Raw genomic sequence first — 25960 nt, forward strand, 5'->3', positions numbered from 1 at the left:
AACTCCCCCTCCCATTCCCAATCCGACCTCTCTGTCCTGGGTCTCCTCCATTGCCAGAGTGAGCAACAGCGGAAATTGGAGGAACAGCACCTCATATTCCGTCTGGGGATCTTGCGTCCGGATGGCATTAACATTGAATTCTCCCAATTTTGCTAGCCCTTGCTGTCTCCTCCCCTTCCTTAACCCTCTAGCTGTCTCCTCCAACCCTCCCATCCGCCCGCCCTCGGGCTCCTCCTCCTCCTCCCCTTTTCCTTCCTTCTCCCCCCCCCCACCCCCCATCAGTCTGAAGAAGGGTTTCGGCCCGAAACGTCGCCTATTTCCTTCGCTCCATAGATGCTGCTGCACCCGCTGAGTTTCCCCAGCAATTTTGTGTACCTTCTACCTTCAGGTGTTTGGATCACACGTCACCTGGGGATAAAACAGACCCCACATGGACAAGACAAAATGCAGATGCTGGTTTAAACTGAATGCAAAATGCTGGAGTAACTCAGCGGGATAGACAGCATCTCTGGAGAGAAGGAATGGGTGACATTTCCGAGGAAGGGTCTCGACCTGAAACGTTACCTATTCCTTTTCTCCAGAGATGCTGACTGCCCTGCTGAGTTACTCCAGCTTTTTGTGTCTATACTCACACGGACAAGGTGGTCTTCAAAGGCCTCATGGGGTCTGATTTGTCACTCGAGGCTCCAGAGGTCTCTCCATACCAAACTTTCACCCATTGCAGTGGACATCCCCACAGGTCCCAAATCCTTCAGACTGGTTATGCTTCACATCCCATTACTGATATGTCCATCTGCACCACGATCCTACATTTCACCCATATTGATTTCCGATCTAACCTTCTGTTAACCAAGCTCTCACTATTCAGCATCATCCAGATCAATACTGAATCCCAACCCACCCAACACTCTGCTGGTCCAATCTCATCCCCACAGGCCTCCTTATCACAGATCTACCTCACAATCACCACCAATTCTATCCTTGGCGGATCACGTAAACAAAATAACTTTCAGTTCACAAAAGTGTTCGCTTCTGTTGCATCCGACACCTCGAGTCGGATGCTCCACAAAATCTTGTGGTAGGGGGGTATTTGTGAGAATGGTTTGAAACATAGTGCTCTGTAAACAATATAATATATTGTAAATTATAGAAAAAAAATTCAGTGTGTGTAGGCGTATATATATAAATATATTATATAAACATATACATACACACTCATACAAGCTGTAAAGGGCACAGAGAAGACTTACGAGGATGTTGACAGCACTAAAAGGTCTGAGTTACAGGGACAGGTTGAGCAGGTTGGGACTCTATTCCTTGGAGCACAGGAGGATGAGGGGTGATCTTTTCGAGGTGTATAAAATCATGAGAGGTGTAGATCGGGTAGATGCACAGAATCTCTTGCCCAGAGTAGGCGAATCGAGGACCAGGACATAGCCTTATTTTGCTCTGGTATTTTATTTCATTCACATGTTTAAACTGTAATGTTTTATTCTTAATGTTTAATGTTTTATGGGTCATTCTTAATTGTTACTGTATGTCGTGTTGTTACTTGCGAGCGGAGCATCAAGGCAAATTCCTTGTATGTGAATACTTGGCCAATAAACGTATTCATTCATTCACCCATTCCCAATCCGACCTCTCTGTCCTGGGTCTCCTCCATTGCCAGAGTGAGCAACAGCGGAAATTGGAGGAACAGCACCTCATATTCCGTCTGGGGTCCTTGCGCCCTTATGGCATCAACATTGAATTCCCCCAATTTGGCTAGCCTGTGCTGTCCCCTCCCCTTCCTTCACCCTCTAGCTGTCTCCTCCCACCCTCCCATCCGCCCGCCCTCGGGCTCCTCCTCCTCCCTTTTTCCTTCTTTCTTTCCCCACCCCCCATCAGTCTGAAGAAGGGTTTCGGCCCGAAACGTCGCCTATTTCCTTCGCTCCATAGATGCTGCTGCACCCGCTGAGTTCCTCCAGCAATTTTGTGTACCTTCATTCATTCATTCATAGGTTCAAGGATGAAGGGGAAAAGATTTAATAGGAATCTGAGGGGTAACTTTTTCACACAAAGGGTGGTGGGTGTATGGAACAAGCTGCTAGAGGAGGTAGTTGAGGCTAGGACTATCCCAACATTTAAGAAAAAGTTAGACATGTACATGGATATAACAGGTTTGGAGGGATATGGGCCAAACTCAGGCAGGTGTGTCTAGTGTAGCTGGGACATATGGCTGTTGTGGGCAAGTTGGTCTGAAGGGCCTGTTTCTATGCTGTTTCACTCTATGACTCTATGACATACATATATACACATACATACACATAAAACCAAACCATAATAGTGCAAAATGGCAAAACATGTCTATGTAGTTCAGAGCTTGTTTGGAGGTTGTGGTGTTCAATAGCCTAATGGCTGTCGGGACGAAGATTTTCCTGAAGCTGCACGTTACAATATGCAGGCTCCTGAGGGTTTAGCATGTTTAGCGGTATTTCTCTCCTTCCTATGGCCAAACAGCGGCCATCTCTTCATTTGGTGCTTCACAGTAGTAGGTGTGGGGTCGGGGCCTTCAGTCAGGGATCAATTCTGGCGGTGAGAGTCACCTGGGGAAATGTATGCATCGATAGAAATATGATTCACCATTGGGAGGGTCCTGGCCAGAGTTTCTGGAGAATCACGTTTCACACAGAAACTGTTGCAATCCTTTTCCACTCGGACTGGGATCTTATTGGAATCATTGATGCAGCAGGATGGAGTGTCAGGTCAGACTGGGAGATGAGTTGCAAGGGGTTATTCATGAGGAATCACCGACAAAATAGTTTGAATCTTGCGGCGCAGAGTGTAAGGAGTAAAAACATACCTTGTCACCTTTCACTCCACTGCAGTCACAGCCTGATCCCGCCGAGCAGCCATGACAAGCCTGCAACAAAGTAGAGAGTGTTTATTAGTCAATAACTCCACCAAAGGGTTGCTGTGGAATGATATCATTAATCGATGCTTCAATGTGCAGGAAGGAATTGCAGATGCTGGTTTAAACTGAAGGTAGACACAAAAAGCTGGAGTATCTCCGTGGGTCAGACAGCATCTCTGGAGAAAAGGAATAGGTGATGTTTTGGGTCGAGACCCTTCTTCAGACCCTTCAGTCTCAACCTATTCCTTTTCTTCAGAGATGCTGCCTGACCCTCCGAGTTACTCCAGCTTTTTGTGCCTATCAATGATTCAATACACACTGATCTCAAGTCTTCACTTTATGCAAGGCATATTCTGCTGGGATAATCAGATTTTAAACTTACTTTATTTGTCATGAATGCTGTTGCTTTGATGTTTGTACCAAAAATAATTGGATATAATTTATTCCCCAGATAAATTTTATTCATGATTTTTTTTAAACATGAAAACTATGCAAAAACGCTTCATACATTCTTAGTATCTCTAGATTAAATAGTGTTGTAGTAGTTTGTAGCTGTTTTTACACAAAACACCCTTGCACTCACGTGACTCATAGGAGTGATATCCAGAGGCTGTGGAGGCCAAGTCAGTGGATATTTTCAAGTTAGAGATAGATAGATTCTTGATTAGTCCAGGTGTCAGGGATTATGAGGAGAGGGCAGATAATGGGGTTAAGAGAAGAAGATAGATTGAATGGCAGAGTAGACTTGATGGGCCAAATGGTCTAATTCTGCTCCTATTGTTTAAGGGGCGCTTGATCGAACCACAATGCTTGAATTATCCTGGATACTAGTTTGTCGTTGCCTCAAAAAGGCTGCAGCATCATCAAGGACCCAAGCCATCCTGGCCACACATTCATCTCCCCGCTACCTTCAGGTAGAAGATACAGGAGCCCGAAGACTGCAACGTCCAGGTTCAGGAATAGCTACTTCCCCACAGCCATCAGGCTATTAAACTCAACTCAAGGTGCTGGCTAGGCTCGGGATGCTTTTCTTTAATCAGCAGGCTCGTCGAGCACGGCTCAGCTCAATGCATTCTGCATTCACTCACAACACACTCAATCCCACTTATCTCACAGCCAGCAAACGGGAACGTGGAACTCAGCAGAAAGGAAGGCATGTCTGGAGTGCCGTCCAATGAATGAGTCACACTGCCAATGAAGTACTTTGGAGGATAGACACAAAATGCTGGAGTAACTCAGCAAGTCAGGCATGAAGCATCTCAGCCTCTCTGGAGAAATGGAATGGGTGACGTTTCAGTTCAAGACTGATAAAGGGTCACCTATTCCTTTCCTCCACAGTTATTCCAGCATTTTGTGTCTATCTTCAGTGTAAACCAGCATCTGCAGTTCCTTCTTGCACAAGTACTTTTGAGGACTGATTAAGCAGGACAGGACTGTACGAGTTATAAACCACATCCCATAGAACACTACTGCACAGGAACAGGCCATTCGGCCTACGGTGTCCATGCAAAGCCTGACGCCAAGTTAAATTAATCTCCTCTGCCTGCCTGTGAACAACATCCCTCTATCCCTGCATACTCATGTGCCTCACTGAATAGTCTCTCAGATGCCACTATCGTGTCTGCACCCACCACTGTCTGTGGAAAGAACTTGCCTCATTCATTCTTGCCCCTCTAACCTGAAGGTTTATGCCCTCAGGTTTCTGCCATTTCCACCCAGGGTAAAAGGTCCTGACTGTCTACCCTATCTATGTCTCTCATCATTTTATATACTTCTATCAATCTTTGACGCTCCAGAGAAAGCAATCCAAGCTTGTCCAGCCTCTCCTTCCAGCTATTACCCTCTAATCCAAGCATTGTCAGCATTCTTGTAAAGCTGCGATCTCTCCAAAGCCTCCAGTTGGCAGCCAATATGCAGAATAAAATCCCTTCAACAGGTATCTGATTTTACCCAGATACTCCTTCTTGCTGGTGTGGATTGAAAACTGTGCCAAGACACCGGTTCCAGTTGCTTCTCCTCTTCTTGACAGCCCCAATCAAACATTGAAGGTCCACAGGGCCTGAAAGTAATGACTCTTTCAAAAGTGAAGGGGGTGGAAGTTTCTCTTTGGGGCACTTAAAACATAGAACAGGACAGCACAAGACCGCAAAACCCGTGCCAAACATGGTGCCAAGACCATTGCTTATCTGCCTGTGTGTAATACATGTCCCCTGCATAGTCATATGCCTATCCAAAAGCCTCTTAAATACCTTTTACAATTACGAGATTGAATAAATATACGACTAACCCAATAATAAGACACACATTTCGAATATGGTTTCAATTTCGTAAGTTTTTTGGACTGAATGATTTTATCTTATCGAGTCCTATCATATCTAATTTTCTCTTCCAACCTTCTAGCCTTTCTGTTATGGAAGAGGAAGGGATTAGTAGCTTTTCGTGATTTGTTTTTGGAGGGTTGTTTTATGTCTTTCGAACAACTCTCCAATAAATATAATTTACCTAATTCACCCTTTTTTAGATATTTACAAATTAGACATTTTTTTAGGGCTACTCTACCCTTTTTACCGTTCCCACATCAAACCGAAATCTTGGAATTTTTTTTACATTTGAACCCTTATCAGAAAGGATTAATAACGACTATTTATGAGTTGATTTTGAAATTACAAATAGATATATTTGATAAAATTAAGAATGACTGGGAGAGAACTCCAAATGTCTCTATCTACAGAGAAATGGGAGAGGAATCTCCTTTAAACTTTGTCCCTCTCACTTTAAAGCTGTGCCCTCTATCCGGATATGGGGAGAAAGCAGGAACGTAATACTGAATTCCGATGATCAGTCATGATCATATTCAATGCCGGTGCTGTCTCAAAGGGCCGAATGGCCTACTCCTGCACCTATTTTCTATTTTCTATGTCCAAACTCTCTCTGTAGCTGGTATTCCCCACAATCCATGCAATGTTCTGGTAAACCTCTCCTGCACCCTATCCAAAGCCATGTCCATACCGCTGGCTTGTAAGTTATGGTAAGAGGCTTCAGCTTTGTTTTCAAAGACGGACACTGAGGTAAATGCATGAACTTGCGCCATCTGCTGGACAGTGCGGCACTGCAAGCCTACAGCTTTTCCTCGCACTTTTGTTTTAAAACTTCCACCGCAGATAGACAAAGATGAGACCCTTTTACACCTTGTCCCCCAGCATTGTGACTCATCGCAGATCAGCACACAAGCCAAAGGCTTTCCTACCATCACAACCTGGGCCGATAGATCAAAGGTTCACAGAATGTGTAGGAAGGAACTGCAGGTGCTGGTTTACACCAAAGATAGACACTAAATGCTGGAGTAACTCAGTGGGTCAGGCAGCATCTCCGGAGAGAAGGAATGACCGATGTTTCGGGCTGAAATGTTGCCTATTTCCTTCGCTCCATAGATGCTGCTGCACCCGCTGAGTTACTCCAGCACTTTTGTCTACCTTCGATTCTCCAGCATCTGCAGTTCCTTCTTGAACACTTACTTTCCCTCTCCGTCCGTCCCTCCCCCACCCTAGTTCTACAACTAGTTTCACTGTCCTCCTGATTGTACTGATTGCTGATACTATGCCTCTTTGTCATCTTCCCCTCAGCTAACAGTGTACCATTCTACATTTCCTTATCGCCATCCACTTTGATGCATTTTCACACCTTACCCTTCCATATCTGTGTCTCCCTCTAACGTGACTCCCAGTCTGAAGGAGGGTCTCGACCCAATACGTCAACCATGCCTTCTCTGGGCGACAGATGGCACAATGGGCTAAGTGTTCGGCTGGCAACCGGAAGGTAGCCGGTTCGAATCCCGCTTGGAGTGCATACTGTCGTTGTGTCCTTGGGCAAGACACTTCACCCACCTTTGCCTGTGTGTGAATGTGTGTGAATGTGTGTGAGTGACTGGTGGTGGTCAGAGGGGCCGTAGGCGCAGATTGGCAGCCACGCTTCCGTCAGTCTGCCCCTGGGCAGCTGTGGCTACAGAAGTAGCTTACCACCACCGAGTGTGACTGAGGAGTGAATGAATAATGCGATGTAAAGCGCCTTGAGTATTAGAAAGGCGCTATATAAATCCCATCCATTATTATTATTATTATTATTCTCTCCAGAGATGCTGCCAGTCCTGCTGAGTTACCCCAGCATTTTTTGTTTATCAAAGTTTCATAGAAGATTCTTATACAGAGGTGATCTTCAACTCTGGCTGTTCCGGCCTGGATTCTGATCCAGGTCCCAAGGCACCAGTGCAACTTCCTAACCCACTCCCACACACAGATCTCAGCATCAGCGCTGGCCATTAGATTTAATCAACAAATTCAATATTTCCTGCTGACCAGCTGTTTTTGACGGATCTGACAGAAGCTTCCCTCTGCCACCTAGTGGCAGAATGCTGGAAGTACAACACCACAGTTTTGAACTCTGGAAGAGGAGAATTTGGTTCCATTTTTCAGTTTAGTTTAGAAACATAGACATCGAAAATAGGTGCAGGAGGAGGCCATTCGGCCCCTCGAGCCAGCACCGAGGTGTTCCGAGGTACAGTTGAAAGCTTTAGTCACCTGCTATCCAGTCAGTGGAAAGACAATACATGATTCCAATCAATCTATTTACAGTGTATAGAATCATGTTAAGGGAATAACATTTAGTGTAAGGTAAAGCCAGCAAAGTCCGATCAAGGATAGTCCGAGAGTCACCGATGAGGTAGATAGTAGTTCAGTGTTTAAGAAGGAACTGCAGATGCTGGAAAATCAAAGGTAGACAAAAGTGCTACAGCAACTCAGCGGGTGAGGCAGCATCTATGGAGTGAAGCAGACTATTATCTAAATGGTGGCCGACTAGGAAAAGGGGAGATGCAGCGAGACCTGGGTGTCATGGTACACCAGTCATTGAAAGTAGGCATGCAGGTGCAGCAGGCAGTGAAGAAAGCGAATGGTATGTTAGCTTTCATAGCAAAAGGGTTTGAGTATAGGAGCAGGGAGGTTCTACTGCAGTTGTACAGGGTCTTGGTGAGACCACACCTGGAGTATTGCGTGCAGTTTTGGTCTCCAAATCTGAGGAAGGACATTGTTGCCATAGAGGGAGTGCAGAGAAGGTTCACCAGACTGATTCCTGGGATGTCAGGACTGTCTTATGAAGAAAGACTGGATAGACTTGGTTTATACTCTCTAGAATTTAGGAGATTGAGAGGGGATCTTATAGAAACTTACAAAATTCTTAAGGGGTTGGACAGGCTAGATGCAGTAAGATTGCTCCCGATGTTGGGGAAGTGCAGGACAAGGGGCCACAGCTTAAGGATAAGGGGGAAATCCTTTAAAACCGAGATGAGAAGAACTTTTTTCACACAGAGAGTGGTGAATCTCTGGAACTCTCTGCCACAGAGGGTAGTCGAGGCCAGTTCATTGGCTATATTTAAGAGGGAGTTAGATGTGGCCCTTGTGGCTAAGGGGATCAGAGGGTATGGAGAGAAGGCAGGTACGGGATACTGAGTTGGATGATCAGCCATGATCATATTGAATGGCGGTGCAGGCTCGAAGGGCCGAATGGCCTACTCCTGCACCTAATTTCTATGTTTCTATGTTTCTATGAAGGAAATAGGCAACGTTTCGGGCCGAAACCCTTCTTCAGACTGATGTGGGCTTTCGGCCCGAAACGTTGCCCATTTCCTTCACTCCATAGATGCTGCCTCACCCGCCGAGTTTCTCTAGCACTTTTGTCTGCCTAAGATAGTAGATCAGCATTGCTCTCTGGATGTGATAGGATGATTCAGTTGCCTGATAACAGCTGGGAAGAAACTGTCCCTGAATCTGGAGGTGTGCGATTTCACACCTGTACCTTTTGCCTGATGGGAGAGGGGAGAAGAGGGAGTGGCCACATTGAATTCTCCAATTTGAGGTAACCTCTAACAACCACCCCCCCTCTTCCATCTCTCCTTCCTTCCCCCCACCCCCTTCACCTCTCCTCCCCTCCCCTCGGGACATGCACTTATGTCCCTGCAATACGGGCTCCTGAGTTACCAGATTTGGCCTGTGCTTTCCAGGGTTCCAATGCGAACAACTTTCTCCAGAAGATTGAAGAACACCTGGGTCTTGCAGAGTTAAATGCAGGACCCATCTTATTGTATGGTTTGTTGAATGTAACGTTGCCTATTTCCTTCACTCCATAGATGCTGCTGCACCCGCTAAGTTTCTCCAGCACTTTTGTCTACCGTTTGACAATCTCTAATCTCTAATGTTCTAAATTCACACACTTGATGAAATTTGAGCTGTATGGTATACAAACCCATGCAAATAAAAGAATACACTATTAAAATTTGAAAAACATGTTTCATTGAAAAAAAACCAGGAACAAATGTCTACCTCAAACAGATAAATATTCATGATCTACCATCAATCTGCTATTACACCCAGGAAGCTGTTTAATTGCTCACCTGGACTAGCAGAATTGAGAGCTATCATTAACTCATCTTTTTGAAAGAAGTGGGTTTCTACAGCTGTTATGTCTCTCCATTGAAATCTGAACTTTGCAACAGGTGTTATTTTCTGTGGTTTAGATGGTCTTTGAAACAAAGACAGTGAGAGAGCATGAAAGCTGAAAGAGGAAGAGAGAGCAAGGAAACAAAGGCAGAGAGAAAGGGAATGAAAAAGAAAGAATGCAAACAGGAGCAAAATTACAAATAAAGTCAGAGAAAAAAATAAAGTGAAAAAGTATTTGCTGTGTTTAATTCTAAGGCACACAATAAATGTAAGGAGATAGACACAACATGCTGGAGTAGCTCAGCGGGACAGATAGCATCTCTGGATAGAGGGAATGGGTGACGTTCCCGGTCTGAAGAATGGTCTGGACCCAAAACGTCATCAATTCCTTCTCTATAGAGATGCTGCATTACTGAGTTACTCCAGCATTTTGTGTCTATCTGAGGTTTAAAGCAGTATCTGCAGTTCCATCCGACACATATACAGGTACAGCAGGTCGTGCAAAGAGAAAGAAGTAACAGGAGTGGTGTATATAATGTTTCTGGGGCAGACTGAAGGATCACTTTACAGATTGGAGAGCCCCTTGTCTGGTTAGTGCCTTTACTCCAGACTCTCCAAAACAGCATATACAATCATGAGGGGAATAGATAGGGTGAATGCACTGTCTTTGCCCAGGGAAGGGGAATCAAGAACTCGAGGCATAGGCTTAAGGTGAGAGGAGAAAGATTGAAAAATAACCTGAGGGGCAACTTTTTCATATGTAGGTTAATTCAACGAACTGCCAAAGTACTGTAAGTCATTGAGGCAGGAGTGAAAATTGCATTTAAAAGACACTTGGACAGGTACATGGATAGGACAGGTTTAGAGGGATATGGGGCAAATGCAGGCAATATGGATTAGCTTAGATGGGGGGGGACTTGGTCATCGTGGACATGTTGGTCCAAAGGAACGTTTCTCATCCTCTATGTCTCTATGATTGCATGACTCTGTGACTGCCATATGCCCTGTTCTTTAGTGATAGGTGTTACACAGTATGCCCCTGGAGCTCTAAACACGCAGTGCTGTTTGCATTCTCCTCCATTTCTGCAAATACACATAGACCACGCTGTCGTCACTTGCCACTACATCCTTCGGCCTACAGGGGACCCTTGACATTAGTGCCGCATGTGGGCGGTGGAGCTGCTGGACAAGGGGGGACTCTTCTTCCATCTGTTTTAGTTGAGTTTAGAGATACAGCGCAGAAACAGGCCCTTCAGCCCATCATGTCTGCACTGACCAGAGATGCCCGCACATTAACACTACCCTACACACACTAGGGACATTTTTTTTACATTTCTTACATTTATACCAAGCCAATTAACCTGCAAACCTGCACGTCTTTGGAGTGTGGGAGTGTGGGAAAAGCAGCATACCGGAGGACTGGGAGAAATTCAGAGTCCAGCAGAGGAGGACAAAGGGGTTAATTAGGAAAGGGAAAATAGATTATGAACGAAAACTGGCAGGGAACATAAAAACTGACTGCAAATGTTTTTATAGATATGTGAAGAGAAAAAGATTAGTTAAAACAAATGTAGGTCCCTTGCAGTCAGAAACAGGTGAATTGATCATGGGGAACAAGGACATGGCAGATCAATTGAATAACTACTTTGGTTCTGTCTTCACTAAGGAAGACATAAATAATCTGCCGGAAATAGCAGGGGACCGGGGGTCAAATGAGATGGAGGAACTGAGTGAAATCCAGGTTAGCCGGGAAGTGGTGTGAGGTAAATTGAATGGATTAAAGGCCGATAAATCCCCAGGGCCAGATAGGCTGCATCCCAGAGTACTTAAGGAAGTAGCCCCAGAAATAGTGGATGCATTAGTGATAATTTTTCAAAACTCTTTAGATTCTGGAGTAGTTCCTGAGGATTGGAGGGTAGCTAATGCAACCCCACTTTTTAAAAAGGGAGGGAGAGAGAAAACGGGGAATTACAGACCAGTTAGTCTAACATCGGTAGTGGGGAAACTGCTAGAGTCAGTTATTAAAGATGGGATAGCAGCACATTTGGAAAGTGGTGAAATCATTGGACAAAGTCAGCATGGATTTATGAAAGGTAAATCATGTCTGACGAATCTTATAGAATTTTTCGAGGATGTAACTAGTAGAGTGGATAAGGGAGAACCAGTGGATGTGTTATATCTGGACTTTCAGAAGGCTTTCGACAAGGTCCCACATAAGAGATTAGTATACAAACTTAAAGCACATGGTATTGGGGGTTCAGTATTGATGTGGATAGAGAACTGGCTGGCAGACAGGAAGCAAAGAGTAGGAGTAAACGGGTCCTTTTCAGAATGGCAGGCGGTGACTAGTCAAGGCTCAGTGCTGGGACCCCAGCTATTTACAATATATATTAATGATTTGGATGAGGGAATTGAATGCAACATCTCCAAGTTTGCAGATGACACAAAGCTGGGGGGCAGTGTTAGCTGTGAGGAGGATGCTAGGAGGCTGCAAGGTGACTTGGATAGGCTGGGTGAGTGGGCAAATGCATGACAGATGCAGTATAATGTGGATAAATGTGAGGTTATCTACTTTGGTGGCAAAAACAGGAAAGTAAACTATTATCTGAATGGTGGCCGATTAGGAAAAGGGGAGATGCAACGAGACCTGGGTGTCATGGTACACCAGTCATTGAAAATAGGCATGCAGGTGCAGCAGGCAGTGAAGAAAGCGAATGGTATGTTAGCATTCATAGCAAAACGATTTGAGTATAGGAGCAGGGAGATTCTACTGCAGTTGTACAGGGTCTTGGTGAGACCACACCTGGAGTATTGCATACAGTTTTGGTCTCCTAATCTGAGGAAAGACATTCTTGCCATAGAGGGAGTACAGAGAAGGTTCACCAGACTGATTCTGGGATGTCAGGACTTTCATATGAAGAAAGACTGGATAGACTCGGCTTGTACTCGTTAGAATTTAGAAGATTGAGGGGGGATCTTATAGAAACTTACAAAATTCTTAAGGGGTTGGACAGGTTAGATGCAGGAAGATTGTTCCCAATGTTGGGGAAGTCCAGAACAAGGGGTCACAGTTTAAGGATAAGGGGGAAATCTTTTAGGACCGAGATGAGAAAACATTTTTCACACAGAGAGTGGTGAATCTCTGGAATTCTCTGCCACAGAAGGTAGTTGAGGCCAGTTCATTAGCTATATTTAAGAGGGAGTTAGATGTGGCCCTTGTGGCTAAAGGGATCAGGGGGTATGGAGAGAAGGCAGGTACGGGATACTGAGTTGGATGATCAGCCATGATCATATTGAATGGCGGTGCAGGCTCGAAGGGCTGAAGGGCACCTAGTTTCTATGTTTCTATGTTTCTAAAACCGATGATCTCAGAGAAAACCCACGCAGGTCACGGGGGGAACGTAAAACTCCATACAGACAAGCACCCGTAGTCGGGATCGAACCCGGGTCTCTGGTGCTGTAAAGCAGTAGCTCTACCACAGCGCCACCATGCAGCGTTTGATGGGCCAACGGGATTGCCTGCTTCCATGATCCCCAGGTTTTCCTTGTTCTTGTTTGTTTTGTTACTGGAGTACTAATCTCAGAGTTGATTCGACCCACCAGTCACCCACTCATCTCCTCATCTGACTATCAACTGGGGCGACAACAATGGACAGTTAAATACCATCAGAGCAACTGAAATGGAGATATTTGTACAAGTACATGGATAGGAAAGGTTTGGAAGTGGAATGAGCAAAATGCAGACTAGCATAGAACAGACGTGCTTCTTAAACTGGTGAATGGTTCACCCAAGGGTGAATGAAATTATTTTGGTTTGAATGAAACTAGAGGGGTGAATGACTTAATTTATTCAGATATTTATATCTTTTTTCTATACTTAAAAAAGGCATTGCCATTAACGTGGTTAGTAAGCTCTTATTGGTTTTAATGGCAGTGGAGCTGGAAATTTGATGTTTTTTTCTCTCTACCTGTGGTTTTCTAATTTCAAAGTAACGGGATATTTCCCAAATTTACTGTGATATAACCTTTTAGGGAAAACCAGACGAGCTAGCGGGATCATAAATTTATGAATGGCAACACTGGAGGATCTCCGTCGGCAACTGTTGATCTGTAACTTTATTTTGTGTAGCAATTTAGCGAGCAAACTTGATATTTGGTGACATTGTGAGCTTTCGTCGGGCAGAGTTATATTAGTTGGATACTAATGTATTAAATCACATACTCCATGGTTTTTGAGCTAGTTTTCCAAGTAAAAAACTGCAGTAATCCAAGCCCGGAAAGGCTAGGAATGGTCTGAAGCCCAGTTTTAGACGTTGGAATGTTTTTTTTTTATCATTCTAATAAAATGATTTTCCAACTCCAGTGGTAATTAACATACACATTAGAGATTAAGACGAAAATTACCAAAAAATAAGAAAATTTAGTCGAGGGTGAATGATAATTTGTGTTAAATATTCAAGGGTGAGTGACACTGGGATGGTTTAAGAAGCACTGGCATAGATGATGCATTTTGGTTGGCAGTAGCAAGTTGGGCCGAAGGGCTGTTTCGTGCTGTGTGTCTAGAATAAACACATGATGGCACTGGGAGAGGACTGGAATGTCATAACATTCACTAATGACGACACTCATGTGATCTGCTCTCTGTACCCCCAGATCCACAAGAACAACATGAACATATAATAGGTTTACAGGGTGACACGGTGGCACAGCGGTAGAGTTGCTGCCTTGCAGCGCCAGAGACCAGAGTTTCACCCTGACTAGTTAACTACGGAGTTTGCACTTTCTCCCAGTGACCTGCGTGGGTTTTCCCCTGGTGTTCCGATTTCCTCCCACACTCCAAAGACGTAGGTTAATTGGCTTCGGTAAAATTGTAAAATTGCCCCTAGTGTGTGTAGGGCAGTGTTGGTGTGCGGGGATCGCTGGTCGGCGTGGACTCGGTGGATTGAAAGGCGCTGTATCTCTAAAGTAAAGTAACGTAAAAAGTAGAGTTGACAAGCCTCCAGTAGTGGACTGCTACGGTTGAGGATGGAGTCTCGCCACCTTCTCAAGGGCATGGAATGCTGCCCATTCCCAGAGATGCCCACAACACACAACTGAACTATAAGATTCTTTTATAGGGATGTTGCCAGACCTAGAGGGTGTGAGTTACAGGGAGAGATTGAGTACGCTGGGACTCTATTTCTTGGAGCTCAGGGAGATGAGGGGTGATCTTATAGAGGTGCATAAAATCATGAGAGGAATAGTTTGGGTAGATGCACAGAGTCTCTTGCCCAGAGTAGATGAATGGAGAACCAGAAGACATGGATTTAAGGTGGAGGAATCTGAGGGGTAACTTTTTCACACCAAGGGTGGTGGGTGCATGGAACGAGCTGCCAGAGGAGGTAGTTGAGGCAGCGACTATCCCAATGTTTAAGAAACAGTTAGACAGATACATGGATAGAACAGGTTTGGAAGGCTATGGATCAAATGCAGGCAGGTGGGACTAGAGTAGCTAGGACAAGTGTGGGCAAGTTGGGCTGAAGGGCCTGTTTCCACACAATATCACTCAATGACTCTATGTCTCTAAAGTGCCTGTTGTAACATGTACAGACAGTGGAGGGAGATGGCTCGAACACTATTGCCATGGGGATGAGATTACCTGACCACACACCAGCCACATTTCCACAGGGAAAGGGCAAGATTCGGGAGAGTTGCAAGTTAGATAGAAAATACACTTTTGTGACATTGAATAATTTCAAATTTCGAAGATGAGAAAGGCGACTTTCAGCTGCGGCTCCCAAAAGGTTCAGTCCCTGTGGGTCTCTCCATCATTCTGTCCTCACCTGACAGAGTTGCCGTCTTCAGATGAAATGTTTAACCAAAGCCCCACCTGTTCTCCTGGGAATTCCCAACGGGTGGAAAGGCACCAGTTCAAAGAGAGCTGGGATTTATTGGAATATCCTTTATCCTTCACTCAATGACCCTGAAACATTATATCTGGTTTAATTATATTGCAGAAGGATCTGAAGGAGACCACACACCCAAAGCATCGCCCATCCATATTCTCCTTCTCCAGAGATGGACAGTGTATGCAGGAACTGCAGATGCTGGTTTATACCGAAGATAGACACAAAGTGCTGGAGCAACTCAGCGGGTCAGACAGCATCTCTGGAGAAAAGGACCAGGGTAATGATTCAGGTCGGAACAACCTCTTCAGACTGAGCAGAGGGGGGGAACTGGAGGTAGGAGGTGGCACGGTGGTGCAGCGGTAGAGTTGCTGCCTTACAGCGCCAGTGACCCGGGTTCGATCGTGACTATGAATGCTGTCAGTACGGAGTTCGCACTTCCTCCCCGTGACCTGTGTGGGTTTTCACAAGTTGTAGGAGTGTAGAACTAGGCCCATCGAGTCTACTCCGCCATTCAATCCTAGCTGATCTATGCCTCCTAATCCCATGTTCCTGCCTTCTCTCCATAACCCTTGACATATGTTCTAATCAAGAATTTGTTTTCTCCGAGACCTTAGGTTTCCTCCCACACTCCAAAGACGTACAGGTTAATTGGCTTGGTATCATTGTAAATTGTCCCTAGTGTGTGTAGGATAGTGTTAATGTGTGGGGATCACTGGTCGGCATAGATATATTATTTGTGGGAGATTGCAGTGAACAAATTAGATTCTATGTTCCCTACATTGCAATAGTTCTACACTTCAAAAGTACTTCACCAAATGCAGAACAGTGTAAGAGATGTAAAAATGCGACGGAAATGCAAGTCTTTTTCTAGTCTCTATCTTGTAGACTAAAGGGCCTGTCCCACATGGACGACCTAATCCAGGAGTTTAGAGGACCCTAGACGAATTGAAAAAAATGTCAAGCTCATGTTGACTCGCCGAAGTGAAATACCTCCTACGACTATGTCTACGACCTCCTACGACCCACCTCGACCTCAGTCTTCCACACCTAAGACCAACTACGACTAGCTATGAGTGGAAAATGATCACATGATAAAATTATGTCATGTTTGCTATTTTCTTCTCGGGCCAGTTACCGACCTACGACTACCTACGACTGCCCACGACTACCATCACGACCTACCTACGACCTACCTACAAGTAAAAAGTATCCATTTTTTCCATGCCAACCTTTTTTTAACTCGTGGACATTTTTTATCAAGCTGGAAAAAACGCCGCGACCTACTTGAGGCCACGAGTACGCGGAGCCCACTCACGAGCATGAGGAAGAGTTACGAAGACCTCCTATGACCTCGTGGCGACCAAGCTGCGAGTATGAGTCAAGGGCAAACTCGGCAGAGGTCCCCAATTAGGTCGTGAAAGTGGGACAGCGGCTTAACAGCTAAAGATTGGTGAATATGATTAGTTAACAACGATATTATTGTTGGTAGGTAAGTCTAGGGGGATAGATGGGCAGCTCCTGGTGAAACTATGCTCAGAAGACAAAGGGTGAAGTTTGGGCTGCAAACTGCAAGTGACCTTTACATGTAATATACAACCAGCTCACAAGAGGGCAGTACGAAGCTTTCTCTTCAAACCCACCCCCACCATCCTGGCACAAGGATTGTTTCCGTTTCCATGGTAATTAACCTCTTGAAGCACTTGGGTCAGAACAGAGCTCTCCACAATTCTGCAAGTCATTTTCTGACGTCTCTTCAGGATAGTTACGCATAGTCGAATCCACAAAGCAGAGCGGTAAATGAAAAACAAAGGACACCAGGCAATGATCTACCTTGCAGATTCACCAAGTACGAACACCTTTCCATCTGAAGGTGTGGCATGGTGGCGCAGTGGTAGAGCTACTGCCAGCGTGCCAGGTTCAATCCTGACTACGGGTGCTGTCTTTACAGAGTCTGTCCGTTCTCCCCGTGACCCGAGTGGGTTTTCTCCGGCTGCTCCGGTCTCCTCCCACAGTCCAAAGATGTACAGGTTATGGGCCTGTCCCACTTAGGCGACTGTAGGAGACTATGCAGCCGCTACATGGCGGCCACATGTTCGCGGGTGGTTGCCGGGGAGTCGCCTTCATGGTCGTGAGGAGTTCCCGCATTCTGGGAACTAGTATGTTGAAAAATTAGCAGCGACCAAAATGAAGCTGCCATGGAGAGTAGCGGGAATTCTCGAGCCATAGGTGGGTCGCCAGGAAGTCCTAATGGGTTGTCAGGAGGTCGAAGGTTCTCATATGTTGTAGCTGGTGCTGACCGATGAATTTCTTTGGCTCATTGGGAGTAAAAAAACGTAAGCAGTAGTTTTCAGACTCAAGGGTAACCGACCGGTAATGTTAAATGTCCGCCGAGCTTCACAGCCGTGTATCTCTGGCTTCTTAAATGTTGTCTCCACTCCTTCTCCCCCCTCTCCTCCCCCTTTTAAAGGACTTACTGTGCTTTAGCCGTCTTTTTACAGCACCAACCTTCCTGACAATAAACTAAACTGAAGCTGAAATCTGGAGAGGAATTGAAATGGGGGCATTCTGCATGATGTTGTGAGCTGGGAGCTATCAATCTCCATTCCGTCACTTATCAAACAATGTGAAACGTTACCATTCGTGGTTATTACAGGGGAAGGAGCCTTTTATGGTAAATCCGTGTTCACATTGATGCCAAATCATTCTGAGATAGAGATTCCTTTCTGTCTTGTGTTCTGAAACTAACTCATACGTGCTATTTTTCCACATTTCCATTCTGCAAGGAGACCCTTGTCACCAGAGCTGTAAGGCAAGTCAGCTCGCAGGGTTTTTCACTACCCAGGGAAGTACAATGCTATAATATTAACCTTTGAAAGTAGAGAGGCATTCTAGATTTCTTATCGTACATTGTAGTTACTGCTGCCACCTTGGGAATAGCAGAACAGAACAGCACAGAAGTAAGCCCTTTGACCCACAATGTCTGTGCCAAACATGACGCCAAGTTGAGCTAATCTCCACTGCTTGCATGCATTTGTATCCCTCCATTTCCTGCATATCCATGTGTCTATCTAAAAGCCTTTTAAACATTACTATCGTATCTGCTTCCACCACTACCCCTGGCAGCATGTTCCAGGCAGCTAGCAGTCTCTGTGTAGAAAAATTGCCCTGCACATCTCCTTGAAATTTCCCATGTCGATGCCCTCTAGTATTTGACATTTCCACGCTTGGAAGGGTGGCATGATGGCGCAGTGGTAGAATTGCTGCCGTAAAATGCCAGAGACCCGGGTTCGATCCTGACTATGAGTGCTGTCTGTACGGAGTTTGTACGTTCTCCCTGCAAGGCTGCCGGCCGTACTGGCAGATGAGGAGCGGCCAGAGAACAGAGACTCGGCGGCCCGGACACGGATGGCGGGCGGAGACGGAGAGTGACAGAGAGAGAGAGAGAGCTAGAGAGGGGGGCCAAGCTGGGCAAAATGACACGGCTTTTAGGTTGCCCGGCGGGACTTTAGGTGGCCATTGGCAATCGGGAAACCGTTAATTCCGAGCGCTGCCCTGTACGGGTTTTCTCTGGGTGCTCTGGTTTCCTCCCACACTCCAAAGATATTCAGGGTTGTAGGTTAAATGGCTTTGCTAAAAATTGTAAATTGTCCCTAGTGTGTAGAATAGTGCCAAATGCAGAATCTTGTGGGAAAGTTTGATAAAGTTATGTTAGTGATCATGCCTTATTATTGTTCGCAACCTGTTAGCCATTTCCTAGGGGATCATTTTGAATTTTGCTGAACAGATACCTCGACTGTATGGCCACTTTGTCATTGCACATTTATAAAAAACAATTCTCAGGCAGGTGAGGCCAGTGTTTTTCTGTAAAGTTAAGGGCCTGTCCCACTTGGGCCGTCACTTACGCGACAGGCCGGCAGTGACGGTCACGTGACGGTCCCGCGAGTGCCGCACGCGCCATCATGCACCCGCACAGCCGTCTGGAGCGAGTGACGTAATTTGAAGATGGACACAAAATGCTGGAGTAACTCAGCGGGACCTGCAGCATCTCTGGAGAGAAAGAATGGGTGACGTTTCATGACCGAGGCCTGAAGAAAGGTCTCGAACCGAAACGTCAGCCATTCCTTCTCTCCAGAGATGCTGCCTGAGTTACTCCAGCATTTTGTGTCTATCTTCTTACAGGATTAGATTGCTAACTTTAAAAAAACGACCGGCTTTCACCTGCCTAAACGCACAATGACAAAGTGGCTATAGGTTAATTTGGCATCATGGTCAGCACAGACATGTGGGTTGAAGGGCCTGTTCCTGTGCTGTACTGTTTGAAGTGATGCAGAATAAGCTCACTGTCTGATTCAGAGAGAAAATGCACCTGATATCAAGTCTCAACAGTGTGAGTTTCCTCCCACACTCCAAAGACGTACAGGTTTGTAGGCTGGTTAAACCCAGTCTGAAGAAGAGTTTTGGCCCGAAACGTTGCCTATTTCCCTCGCTCCATGGATGCTGCTGCACCCGCTGAGTATCTCCAGCATTTTTGTCTACCCCAGGTTTGTAGGTTAATTAGCTTGGTATAAGTGTACATTGTAAACAGTTTATGTATGTATTGTTAGGTCTGTGTGCCATTGTATGTAGCACATTAGTACCTGCACTGATGTACAGCACTTTGGTCAACGTGAGTTGTGTTTAAATGTGCTATACAAATAAAATAGACTGACTGACTGATTGTCGCTGGTGTGTGTAGGATAATGTTAGTGTGCAGGGATCGCTGATTGGTGTGGACTCGGTGGGCCGCAGGGCCTGTTTCCACACTGTATCTCTAAACTAAACTAAACTAAAGGCAGCGGTGTATCAGAGTGTAAAAGGGGAAGGGTTGGTTAACACCAATCACCTTGATGTCAGTATTACTGCCCCTGATTTATGCTTCAGCCACACATCTCGCGACCCAGGATGTTTGCAGCTTATTTATGAGTCGTGATTAGGTTACTGTGCTGACCCAAGAATAGCCTGGCTGTTTGTGGCCACAAATTCAAAATAGAAGGCTGGGCAAAATGAAAGAAGGAGGATGCGGGAGTTAACGGCAGGGGATAGTGGCCCCACCTCGGTACTGCCTAACACAAGGGCTTGCACTCCTGATTGTACCAACACGTGACTGTAGGGGTTCAGACAGCAAGCAATGGAGATGGCTGTTTGGGATTGTGCGAGAGTGCGGGGAAGGAGAGGGAGGAACTGGGACTGTGGCCATCCTAGTAACAGCTGACCCCCATCCTCACTCGACTCCATGCATGCAGACTGCTAACAACTATCAATGGATCATGACAGGAGACCCAGTCTCAATATCCCTCTCTCTGCCAGGGAACAGCTGTTGGGATCGGATACGTTGGCACAGGACCAGGGATAGAACCAGCCAAACAGTGAAATAGAAAACTGTGTAAGAAGGAACGGCAGATAAACTGAAGATAGACACAAAAAGCTGGAGTAACTCAGCGGGACAGGCAGCATCTCTGGAGAGAAGGAATGGGTGATGTTTCAGGTCGAGACCCTTCTTCAGACAAACTATCAGCAGGTTTAAAACATTAATTTTTATTTATTTATTAACAAGGTATCGCAAGTGTTCACTTTTTCCTTGAGGCCCTATCTAAACGTTCCTCATTTGCCATTGTTGTCAAGGAGCTCCGAGGTGCACATCCCTGTCAGATCATGGCTCCCTGGAGAGAAGCCAAGCTCAGATCTGGACCTGTGGACCATGAAATCATACCTCTGTTAAACCATCCCCTGCCCCAGGTTCGGCTCATAGCATTCCAGTGCAGGAGGAAGCACAAGTCTGCTTTCCAGGTTGATAGATGTAACTGAATGACGTATCTACCATAGTCGCCTCTAGTTTAGAGATACAGCATGGAGACAGGCCACTGAAGAAGGGTCTCAACACGAATGGTCACCCATTCCTATCCTGAGATGCTGCCTGTCCCGCAGAGTTGTTCCAGCATTTTGTATCTATATTTGCTGGAAACAGGCCCTTCGGCCCACCCAGTTCATGCCGACCACTAATCACCCACTCCCATTAGTTCTATATTATCCCATTTTTTTCATCAACTACCTGCACAATTTTACAGAGACCAACAAACCTGTTCGTCTTTGGGATGTGGGAAGAAAACAGAGCACTCCGAGGAAACCCACGTGGTCACAGGAAGAATGTGCAAACTCAGCACAGACGTCACCTGAGGTCAGGATCGAACCATGGTCTCTGGCTCTGTGAGGCACTTATAGAGTCGTAGATTGATACAGCATGGAAACAGGCCCTTCGGCCCAACTTGCTCACACCTTCGGCCCAACTTGCTCAACATGTCCCGTCTACACTAGTCCCACCTGCCTGCGTTTGATTCATATCCCTCCAAACCTGTCCAGTAAATGTACCTTGGGTTACTTCTTCTGTACACTGGATCTTCAGCCATTCAATGCTCCAGCCAGTGTATGCAGCCAAGCTAACCTGGCAGTGTACCTCCTTTGCGGAGGTATGGAGCAAGGGGGCAGATTGTTTACTGTGGCTGTGTTACAAATTGTACAAAGAACAGATTTTTACTTAACGGTAAGCTGTGACTTTTACTTATGACACTATTCAGTTTGATCTTGAGAGCACATTGTAGCCTCTGATATAGCTAAATGACATTACTGCTACCCATTATACCAACAAAGTAGTCTCTTCCATCCTAGTGTCATCAACCCCATCTTGGGGATGGTCCATTACTGCAGGCGGAACTCTGAACCCTCGTGGCCTTTTGCCACACACAGCCCTGGAGAAACTCAGGGAAAGTTCCAACCACCTGAGACATAACAACACCATTTCGAGTCAGAATTTTAACTGGGCTGCTCAGCACATAAAATTGAATTGAGCATAAATTTATACCAGCCTGAATGTGTAGGAAGGAACTGTAGATGCTGGTTTGCACTGAAGATAGACACAAAGTGCTAGAGTAACTCAGGCATGGGTGGAATGGATGACATTTCGAGTCGGGTTTCGGGTCAAGACCCTTCTTCAGAATGCTTCTTCGGTCTCCAGTCTGAAGAAGGGTCTCAACCCGAAACGTCACCCATTCCTTCTCTCCAGAGATGCTGCCTGTCCCGCTGAGTTACTCCAGCAATTTGTGTCTATACCAGCTTGAAGCGGCTCTGTCCCTGCTGGATGGTTTGGGTTACTATCAGGGCTTTGATATGTCTTGGAATCAATTGGCAACTTTCTCGTTTTATGTGGATTCAGAGCTCGACCAGTTCAGTTCAGTTCATTGTCACGTGTATCGAAGTACAGTGAAAAGCTTTAGTTGCGTACTAACCAGTCAGCAGAAAGACAATACATGATTACAATCGATCCATTTACAGTGTTTAGATACATAATGAGGGAATAATGTTTAGTGCAAGGTAAAGCCAGCAAAGTCCGATCAAGGATAGTCCAATAGTCATTAAAGAGGTAGGTAGTAGTTCAGCACTGCTCACTGGTTGTGGTAGGATGGTTGGTGACCACAAACTATCTTCACCCAGGAAACTTCATTACACTGACCATTACTTTTCCCCATGTGATCTCTTCGCCCTGTATGGTATCTTTAACTTGAGCAATCTATCACATTGAGCAGTGCCTTTGCAACAAGGCCATGCAACATCTAATCAGTAATTACACATGCATTTCACGTTCAGTTTCCAAACACTTACTTTATCCCCCCCCCCCCCCACCCCGCTAGTTTCCACTAGTGGGAGAGTCTATGACTAGAGGTCATAGGCTCAGAATTAAAGGACTTTCTTTTAGGAAGGAGATGAGGAGGAACTTTGGTCAGAGGGTGGTGAATCTGTTGGATTATTTGCCCCAGAAGGTTGTGGAGGCCAGGTCAGTGGATATATTTAAGGCAGTAGCAATTCTTGTTATTGAGGGAGTGCAGCGTAGGTTTACAAGGTTAATTCCCGGGATGGTGGGACTGCCATGTGCTGAGAGAATGGTGCAGCTGGCCTTGTATACTCTGGAATTTAGAAGGATGAGAGGGTTTCTTATTGAAACGTATAAGAATAGTAAGGGTTTAGACATGCTAGAGGCAGGAAACATGTTCCCGATGTTGGGGGAGTCCAGAACCAGTGGCCACAGTTTAAGAATAAGGGGTAAACCATTTAGAACGGAGATGAGGAAACACTTTTTCACACAGAGAGTTGTGAGTCTGTGGAATTCTCTGCCTCAGAGGGCGGTGGAGGCCGGCTCCCTGGATACTTTCAAGTGAGAGCTAGATACGGCTCTTGAAGATAGCGGAGTCAGTGGATAAGGGGAGAAGGCAGGAACGGGGTACTGATTGTGGATGATCAGCCATGATCACATTGAATGGCGGTGCTGGCTTGAAGGGCCGAATGGCCTACTCCTGCACCTATTGTCTATTGTCAGAGATAGATATATTCTTGATTAGTGCGGGTGTCAGCGGTCATGGGGAGAAGGCAGGAGAAAGAGGTTAGGAGGGAGAAATAGATCAGCCATGATTGAATGGCGGAGTAGACTTGATGGGCCGAATGCCCTGATTCTGCTCCCATCACTTATGACCTGCTGATCACACACAGGAATCAATGAAGGGAGAGGTTAGCAGAGGTCAGAGAGATGCCTACTCTAACACCACAGGAGCTGTTGACAGGTGGCTCGCTGAAGCCTGTCTGTGTAACAAGAGTGAGTTACTGAGCAATTGACTGGCAACAAGTATTGACTATGCTACTGTCCTGGGGTGACAGATTTGAAAATCATTTGAATGGCATGTAGCAGCCTCGGGCACAGCCTGGCTAGAAATACTAAGAAGCAGGTGCCATCATGTAGGTTTAATGTCAGTGTCAGGTAAGTATGTTCTTACTGGAAGTGGATACACACTTCCATACAGAGTTCATTGTCATTCCATTGATGGTGGCTAAAGCTGCTTCTGTTACAGTTAACAGTGCCTGGAGCAGCACAGCAAGATCAACGGGGAAACACCATGGCATCCTTGGAGAACATTGATAGGTGATGACAGACACAAAATGCTGGGGTAACTCAGCGGGACAGGCAACATCTCTGGAGAGAAGGAATGGGTGACATTTCAGCCTGAAGAAGGGTCTCGACCCACAATGTTACCCATTCCTTTTCTCCCGAGATGTTGCCTGTCCCGCTGGGTTACTCCAATATTTTGTGTCTTTCTTTGATGTAAACCAGCACCTGCAGTTCCTTTCTACAAATGTACAAACTCCACACAGCCAAGCACCAGGATGATTCGGGTCTGGACCTTTCTCCAGGCAGAGGGTTTGGGGGTTTCTAGTATTCTCTAGAATTTTGGATGTTATGCGATAGTTTCTGCTGCTGCTGCTTGGTCCTAATCAGACCAAACCTCCTGGAAAAAGGAACTGCCAAGCTGGCATTTAAAGAAACTGCAAAGACTTATTTGTCATTAGATTAGATTAGATAGCCTTTATTGTCATTCAGAACGAAGTCTGAACGAAATTGCAGCAGTCATACATACAATACAATACAATAAAAAACAACAATAAACACATATTAACATCCACTACAGTGAGTCTACCATCCATAACACTACCATCCATAATTTCAGATCCCAGGATATACCCAATTATATTTATTCTGAGTTATTGTCTTAGTTGAGATGCAACAGCCAGAAAACTGTCTTTAATTCCAAGGGGTTAAAAAACAAGACTGATTAATATCTAACGATGCTAACTGGATAGGAGGATAGGCAACTGTATCATCCTATCACAGCCAGAGAGCAGTGCTGAACTACTATCTACCTTTTTGGTGACCCTCGGACTATCCTTGATCGGACTTTGCTGGCTTTAACTTGCACTAAACATTATTCCCTTATCATGTATCTATATACCGTAAATGGCTCAATTGTATTCACCTATTGTATTTCTGCTGACTGGATCACACGCGACAAAGGTGTTTTACAGTACCTTGGTACACGTGATGATAATAAACTAAACTAAACTAATGAATGGGCAGAGTTTCCACCTGCCTTCCTGGTTACAGAGACATAGACATAGAAAATAGGTGCAGGAGGAGGCCATTCGGCCCTTCGAGCCAGCACCGCCATTCATTGTGATCATGGCTGATCGTCCCCTATTAATAACCCGTGCCTGCCTTCTCCCCATTTCCCTTGACTCCACTAGCCCCTAGAGCTCTATCTAACTCTCTCTTAAATCCATCCAGTGACTTGGCCTCCACTGCTCTCTGTGGCAGGGAATTCCAGAAATTCACAACTCTCTGGGTGAAAAAGTCTGTCTTAAATGACCTCCTCTTTATTGTAAGACTGTGGCCCCTGGTTCTGGACTCGCCCAACATTGGGAACATTTTTCCTGCATCTAGCTTGTCCAGTCCTTTTTTAATTTTATATGTTTCTATAAGATCCCCATCATCCTTCTAAACTCCAGTGAATACAAGCCTAGTCTTTTCAATCTTTCCTCATATGATAGTCCTGCCATCCCAGGGATCAATCTCGTGAACCTACTCTGCACTGCCTCAATCACAAGGATGTCCTTCCTCAAATAAGGAATACTGTACACAATACTCCAGATGTGGTCTCACCAAAGCCCTATACAACTGCAGAAGGACATCTTTACTCCTATACTGAAATCCTCTTGTTATGAAACATAGAAACATAGAAACATAGAAATTAGGTGCAGGAGTAGGCCATTCGGCCCTT

The 25960-nt window shown here is 45.5% G+C and overlaps 1 protein-coding gene and 1 long non-coding RNA gene across 8 annotated transcripts in view; one reads left to right on the top strand and one right to left on the bottom strand.

Moving 5' to 3' along the window:
* Positions 1-25960, bottom strand: part of col4a5 (collagen type IV alpha 5 chain) — a 256174-nt gene that overhangs the window by 153411 nt on the left and 76803 nt on the right. For all 7 annotated transcript variants that reach the window (XM_033030174.1, XM_033030172.1, XM_033030173.1 and 4 more), the window contains one exon: positions 2843-2902. In XM_033030174.1, the coding sequence (XP_032886065.1) occupies positions 2843-2902 (60 nt within the window). The remainder of the gene's footprint in view (positions 1-2842; positions 2903-25960) is intronic.
* Positions 9392-25118, top strand: LOC116978901. Its single transcript, XR_004413592.1, has 3 exons — positions 9392-9405; positions 9874-9876; positions 24995-25118. It is a non-coding gene; the product is annotated as an uncharacterized LOC116978901 (long non-coding RNA).

Source organism: Amblyraja radiata, chromosome 12 (genome assembly GCF_010909765.2).
Source record: "Amblyraja radiata isolate CabotCenter1 chromosome 12, sAmbRad1.1.pri, whole genome shotgun sequence".
NCBI classification, from domain to species: Eukaryota; Metazoa; Chordata; class Chondrichthyes; order Rajiformes; family Rajidae; genus Amblyraja; species Amblyraja radiata.